Source organism: Phaeoacremonium minimum, assembly GCF_000392275.1.
Source record: "Phaeoacremonium minimum UCRPA7 unplaced genomic scaffold PA7_03_scaffold_183, whole genome shotgun sequence".
In the NCBI taxonomy this organism is placed as follows: domain Eukaryota; kingdom Fungi; phylum Ascomycota; class Sordariomycetes; order Togniniales; family Togniniaceae; genus Phaeoacremonium; species Phaeoacremonium minimum.
Window position 1 is genome coordinate 86145 of NW_006921090.1, and position 7606 is coordinate 93750.

A 7606-nucleotide genomic window follows, 5' to 3' on the forward strand; every position below is an offset into this window, starting at 1 on the left:
GCGCTCTACGGTCCGTCACATCTGCTCTATCTTTTGGGGAGAGTGGAGAATGGAGTGACGAGGAAAGAGAGAGGCTGGCCGGGAATGGGAGTCCGTTCCATGCAACCAATCTCCTTGTGGATGAAAGAAGGAAATCCGGTCGTGGTTGTAATAACCTAACAGATCGAGAAGAGATCACGCCTGGCGTGTTGTGTTGCACCCTGGTGCACTCTGATGCGATTCGACGCCATCAGCCTCCGTCTGCAAGAGCGGCGCGGCCCCGCAAAACTCTACATTCCTGCCAGGGAAGCGCGCGTTGCTGCTCGAATCTTCTCCGCCTCGGCCCTCAAGATCTCCACCTTTGCCTTTGCAATCTCTGCCTCGATCTCTGCCTTGCCCTTTGCAATCTCTGCCTCCTTGTTCAGGCGGTTGATGTAGGCTGTGGCGGCGTCGCGGCCGCGGTCGAGATAGAGGAGGGTGCCGAACACAGCAGCCATGCCGAGGATGCAGCCGGTGCGGATATTGCGGGGGCGGTTGGCGGTGTTGACGGTACGCTGGACGGTACGTAGTAAGGCGTCGCTGACTTGCTGGTCGGACTTGACGAGGATCTCGGTGGGAGACGTGTTCACGGTTGCGCTCTTGGAGTCACTGGCAACGGCGTTCTAGGTCGGCTGCAGGTTGGACACCGGGCGTTGTGCGGTGAAGACTTGAGTAGAAAAGGATCGTCAGCAAGAGTCAGTCAATCAGCAAGCCAGTCGGTCAGGCAGCCAGGTCAGCAGGCAGAATGATGCGAAACTGCGCAACGCTGACGGGACGCGACGGGACGCAACGGGATAGGATGGGATAGGATGGGACGCGACGGCTGGTGGGACGACACCACACCAAGCTGGGCGCTGGGCTTACATTTGATGGCAGCGTCTGAAATTACGCCGAACGACATGGTGAAATTGCCTCGATCGTTGAATGTCACCTGCGAGAAGTGGACGGAGCGTGGAGTTTGGTGGGTGGGTGGCGAGTTATGGGAAGATTGTGTTGAGCCCGCGTGTGGAGGGTCTGAACGGAATGGAGCCATGGTCACCGGCGTTTCTGCGGTGTTGACTTCTTTGATGACTTTTTTCTATGTTTTGGTTCTTGAACCGGTGCCACGGGCCGTGGACTCACGATGCTGTCCGTGTGATGCAGTTCAGGCCTGGGCCCGGGTGGTTGTTGTTTTGTTCACAAAATCGTGATGCGCAAAGCGTTGTCTGGGCTCGTGTGGAGAGATTTTTGATGATCGTCGAGGTCGAGGTCGAGGTCGAGGTCGAGGTCGACGTGAAAGAGAGTGAAAGAGAGAAAAAAAGGTGGTGCGGGAGGGAGTTGGAGTCGGAGTTGGTGAATGATTAAATCGTCATTGTCTGGGACACGTCCCACAGACACACTCAATCTCACGATCGTGTGTGTGTTTGGACGCGGGTGCACGTGATGAGACTTTCGTCTCTTCCAAGGTTGTATCCATTCAGTCTCCATGTGCAAGCATCCACAATCCACTGTACTGTATGTACCTGAAAACACCTCCTCCTCCACATGGCGTAACTTATAAGTGCCACTGTACTCAAGCCTAAAGTTTACATAGAGTACAACCGAGTGGGATTGCACATCGTCACAGATTAACAGGATAGGAGGAAAATAATAAGAAGAAGCTGTCACACTGCTGACTTGAAGAATTTCAGATTCAGATTCAGATTCAAATTAAATACGTTGGTTGTAATGAGAAGCAAGTTGGAATGGAAGATAACCCACACATCGTCGACAACCAAAAAGGTGACTGACTGACTGGCCGATCTTTCTTTTTATCAAATGAAACAAGAGTTTCCTGAATCTGAATCTAAGCCTGAATCTCAACCACAATCAATATCATCATCAATCAATGGCCGCATCTATCTATCTAGTAATTATTCGACCACCCCTCAATAGTACTTCAAAAGCTTAGATTGTTGAGATATCGACCTCCTGGCTGTCCTCTCCCAGTTCGTTTCCCTGGCACGCTTTGTACCTCCAAGCGCTCTCAGTTTGTTCGCCTGTGGTCGGATTGCATCAAAGGATGATGTAATCATTGGAGTCTGTTGTTATCGTTATCATCGATAACTTATCTTATCAGGCAGGTGCAGGTGCAGGTGCTTATTAACCTGGAATGGAACAGCGCGACACCCCTCGTTTGGAGCAGTGGCATCTGTGGAGCAGTGGATTTCCACCTGGGGTAGTGGGGTATGTTAGGTGGTGTCAGCCACTAAAAGATGCTTGCCTTGCCTAAATGGTCTAAATGGTCCAAATAGTTTCCCCCTGCTAGTGCACGGCCGCGCATGGCAAGACCACTGACGAGGATTAGCCAGCGCCGATCCATCCATCAATGCAACTTCAGCCTCGTAGGCTGAGGCTCAAGCAGCTCATCATGCTTTATCCAGCCAAGTTGAGTTGGGGCTTGCAAGACACGCCATTACAACCTTGTTTGGTACGGATACATCTCAGACCAAGACAGTACCAAACGCTCCACAGTGACCGATGACAAACTCCACAAGAGTCCAATGAGGAAACAGATATTCTTACATACCATAAACATGTCGTCGTCCACGACTCTCAAACAATCCAGAAAGACGTAGCGGTTTTTGATTCTGGTACAGATGAAAAGGAGGACTACGATAATGGCAAGGAATGAGATATTGGAGGCTTAGGGTACGTGTTCTTTGCAGTAGGGAAAGCTTTCTTCGAGTGAAAAGCTAGTATTGATATCCCTAGGGTCCTAGAATGTAGCCACATGTAAGAACAGCTTGATAGGAGTAAAGACAGGTTAACGACGAGATCGTGGTATGAAACTATCCTTGTGAGATGGTTAGGAGTGAGAGCAGATGACGTATTATGTGCATCTACACTGTCATGAAACATACGTCATCCGCCGACGGCGGCCCTTATGCCCCACGGAGGTTCCGGCTTGACCGGAGCCTGTACGATTTCGCCGCCGCGAGAACCCGTGTGGTCCCGGCCGTCGTGACCCCCATCGGCCAGCTGGGCGTGCTCAGTCCAGAGCTGCGCCATGGTGGCGACAGCCGCGGCGAACCCACCGCCTACACAATAGCCGTTGATGCTGAGGCCCCAATCCCAGAGAGCAGCTCCATCTGGATTCTCTATAATCACCAGGACCGCCGCATAGTCGCTCGGAAGCATAAGAAGTTCATATACTGGCTGAAGAAGCATGGACAGTGGAGAGCTCCCGATAACGGGGCTATCGTCCAGCCGTGCAAGGAATGGGAGGAGGACAATGAGGATGATAATAACTGGGATATCGACGAGATTCTCCCACATCTGGCTTGTCCTGAGAGCTTGTTTGGAAGGGAGTTGTGTGTTATATCGCCGACTACCGAGAAGCAAGACACTACTGGCGTGGAGCAACTCAGTTGGCTTGAGACTCAAAAACGTCAACATACATACGAGGCTGACATATGGAGACCTTCAGCCACCGATGGAGAGGTCCATGAGATTCACGAGGACGAAACTTGTTGGCCATACCAACCCGGCCCATATTATGATGCCGCTTGTATCATGACGTCCTACCTCCAGCTCGGGCAGGCCGACCTGGCCGAGGTACAACAGTTGATACGCGAAAGCCGCTGCATCATCCAGCCACGTGTCGAGCGGGTGCGCCTGGCACTGTAGACATACGCCGCCAGCAGAGAAATACCCAAGAGCTCATGAAGAGAAAGCTGGAACAGGTTGGTAGGGCCTCGCACGGGGTGGGACTCTACCAACGAGCATGTTTGGAGCCGAGAATGAATCACGGCAGGTTGCCAGGCTGTAATCATTACTCGCAGCCAAATGCAATTTCGCAGCCCACCCCGCGTTAAAATGGGAGACAGAAGAGTTGGGTGCGATCGTCTGTGCGAGCACGTCTAGTCTAGGACGTTGAACGAAAGGCAAGAAAACATGTACCAAAACCAGGGCGCCGTAAGTGAGATTGGCTACAAAAACCTTTGGCTCTCCAATACCTTTCAAGTAACCAGTTCTCCTGTGGAAACAAGCCGCAAATACGCTATCCTCGTCCGTGGAACGTGGCTATTTTTATCGTATATTCCTCTTCTACGTGCAACCAAGGCCTACAGGAAAAATGCCCAAATCCACATACGCCTACGCGGCGCGATCGCGGCTCACTTTCTCCTCGGAGGTCGAAATTGCTTTGCAGATAACACGTCGCTACAAAGGCTGCTCCAGAAGCTTCGCCAAGCTATAACTCGGTTCGTCTACGGACGGTTTGAAGAAGCAGTCTACCAGATGGCAAGCCCTCTCCAGCAACTTGATAGCTACTCAATCTGCTGGGTTGCGATGACTGAAGAGTTGATAGACCATGTCGATATTTTGTGTCGTGCTTGGGATGTCTTGGTCCTGTATCAACAGACTGGAAATCGAGCCCCATAGACATCAGTATCTCGCCCTATACAAGTACTCTGACTGTATGCTCAAGGTCATCAAAACTGTCCAGCGGGAAATGCGATAATGTATGATCAGAGCGCAGGCCCAGAACGGTACTGGTACTAGTACCACAATACAAGCTGCTTTACCAGACGATCAAAAGGATAATTGTCAACGATGGGGTGTCTCTCGCATGTGTTTATAGCTTACTGTATTTCCGCACTGTCCGTAAGTCCTATAGTGACTTACCCTAAAAAAGTGTGGACACTAAAAGCAGATGCTGAACCTGAAACTCTGTTGTATAGTTTCTCTCAAAAAACGACTTGTTATCCTCTCATCAAGAAGGTAGCATGCATGATTAGTCACATTACTCATATTTCCACAATTCCGTTTGAGCTTTCGATTCGGCTATCCCTCTTTTGAATGAAAGAAGCATTCTCCAGGGCATCTACTTGACAACTCCAAACACTCTCCCCCAGATTTACAATTTCTGAGCCAAACCCCTCGAGGAGTTCTACGATGTCGCCATAGCTCATTCCAATTGCCTTATGATAGTCTGCATCCGACGCGAACGTCGCCAATTTCCATATCATTTTCCAATCGGCTACTGCTTGAATAGCTGCCGGATGCTGGCTTTGGACAGATGTAGCTATCATATAAAAAGAGGATCGTTTGGCATGACCCTTCTTCGGTTTGAAGACTCTCACAGAGGAGAACTTGTGGAACGTCCAAAGGAGATTCACGGTTCCCGGCGTCTCTACTTTATGAAGAAGGACGATGACCGTACCTCCTGGCCGCAAATGCTCAAGGCTAAGGGCCAATTGTGTCACAGCCAGTCTTCTTGCTTCTCGCTTCTCTCGATAGGATGCCCGGTCATGAGTTCTTAGGACCTGTCCATCACAAAACGCTAGATCAAATAGCTGGTCTTTTGAAAAATACCGCGGCAGAAAGTTATTGGCATCCGGATGACCATTTGGAATGTCCCCTACGTCCAAGTCCGCAGCGAGCATTGTGATATCTAGAAAGTATTTCTTGACATTAGGATGCCGTGGTAAAAGAGCTTTGTGTCCTCCACTAGAGATAGGCAAGCTAAAAGCAAGAGCGGAGGCCCCTGGGTTCTTGCTCAACGCCGTAGCAAGAAAGCCTCCGGGAGCCATACACATGTCGAGAATTGTCGGCTGTCCTGTCTTGAGTTTCGGGATTGCGAAGGCGTTGGTGAATTTGTGAAGCTCATCTCCAATGGTCTTCATCATTTTATAGAAAGAAATGGCAGTCTGTTCATCGTTTCCATCAGCAATCCGACGTTGCTTCTGGAAGAAAGCATCCCCTTCAGGGTTGCTCCATCCCTATCCGCAACAGGTCAGTACGGTAGATCGGACTACAATTGAATATGACTAACTCTCTGTCGTAATGCGCTAAGTCTTCGGAATTCTGCACTCCTCTCTAAAAGGTATGGAACAATCAGTTTTCTGTTATCTTCCAATTTTTGACCACAATAGTCAGCTGAGATTCCATTGGCTGTACTGGTATTTGTTGCATCAGAAATGCTTAGATGACTAGGACTCAAGACCTCCTCTGCATTCGAGGTGAAATATTGCATCTTTATTCAGATACTCCATAAGATTTATTAATTGTTTCGACTGGAAGATTCCCACTTCAAGCCATGATGGTTTATTGCAGAACTTCATGTCGCTGGTGTGGCCGAACATTAAGCCTCGTTGGGCATGAATGTTCTGGCCAACCAGAATGCTATTACCAGTAATGCAGTGCTTCCTGCTTGATTTCCGACGCCAGTTGGTGGTAGGTTGCGTTCATAGTCATGATTTAAGGTGTTTCGTTGCGTGCTTGGTTTGCATCAAATCTGCTGTCGCCATTGCGAATCATATCGTTGCTCTCACTGCCTCCATGTTTGGCATCCAGTCCTCGCTATCGGATGGCGATTTCCTCCGAGGAAGGAGATATTGCCTTTGTGCGTTTCTGTGCACTCAAGCATGGTTGCACCACCAATCCGGACACTGAGGTCTTGTACATCCACTAGTAACAGGACCCGTTCCCTTCGACCATTTTCACCCATGGGTCTGGTACGGCTGCGGCGGTAGTGACGCAATGACGCCAGCAGGGTCGCGGGACGTAAGAGAATCATACAAGATCGACACCCCAGTCAGCCATAGGACATACAGTCGATCTCCTACGCTATTGGGCTATTAATGATCGTAAAGGGACATTCGTCGTGCCTTATCTTTTTTGTCATCACCGTTCGCGCCGCTGGTCAACCTAGGTAAACGATAGCTATAAACTCCGCTCGTGGTACAGTACAAGGTAAGTCCGGTCACTTCCACTATCCACCAACCAAGTCCTTTGTTGTTCACCCTTCTGCTCGTACTAAATCATTAGCGAAGCTTCCCGAAGCACCTGATGAAGCGATAACCCCGACGAATTTTCCCGGAATCAGTGCAATTGGCACACATACGAGTTGCCATGATTTAGGTTTGACGGGTCAGAACCTTGACGATTGCAGTGGCTCCACCCACTACTGTAAAGGGCTAATGCGATTACGGGACCGTGGCACCGGAAACGCCATCACTGCCGCCGCAAACTGTATCTTTAGTATTATGACCACTATTATTGCCATGTTCGCCAACCTGAACACTACAATCCCCGTCTATGTTAGCGGCGCTTTGTTCATAACTGCTGGTGTGTTGGCATCGTTCTCACCTCTAGAGCCCCGTGTGAGAATTATTCTCTGTTTAAGAGAAAAGTCGCGATAGACAAAAAGATTTCTTGGTGTATTCTAGGGTGGGATATCTGGATCTATTCATTGTCAACTTCTTAGGGCGTCGAGTAGACATGCATATCCTTCAATTGAACTAAAGAAATATAGTTCCATATTACTAAGAGAGAGCAAGAACTAAGAACCATCAACAATGTGTGACATTCAAGCCACAGAGTTGTGTCCCCAAACCACAAATTTTCTCTCTGGCCAAGTGGCTGACAAGAGCAAGAGTTTGAGAATATCACTACTTTCTACAAAATGGGTGAGGTGGGTTCCGCTTCGGCTAACTTTTTGGGGTATTTCGCTCTATCTCTATGCTTGATCTACATCTAGTCTACTAATTGCCATTGCGAATTGTATCGTATCTCTTACTACAGCTGTGACGGACCGTAGAGCGCGTACGAGCATATAATTGGG

General features: G+C 49.4%; 1 protein-coding gene across 1 annotated transcript; it reads right to left on the reverse strand.

Moving 5' to 3' along the window:
* Positions 1 to 269: 269 nt before the first annotated feature.
* Positions 270 to 919, reverse strand: UCRPA7_2648 (hypothetical protein; the record flags this gene model as incomplete). The annotated part of the gene is made up of 2 exons (XM_007915234.1): positions 270 to 641; positions 908 to 919. The coding sequence occupies 2 exons, from the start codon at positions 917 to 919 to the stop codon at positions 270 to 272; spliced, it is 384 nt and encodes a 127-aa protein (XP_007913425.1).
* Between the last annotated feature and the right edge of the window lie 6687 nt (positions 920 to 7606).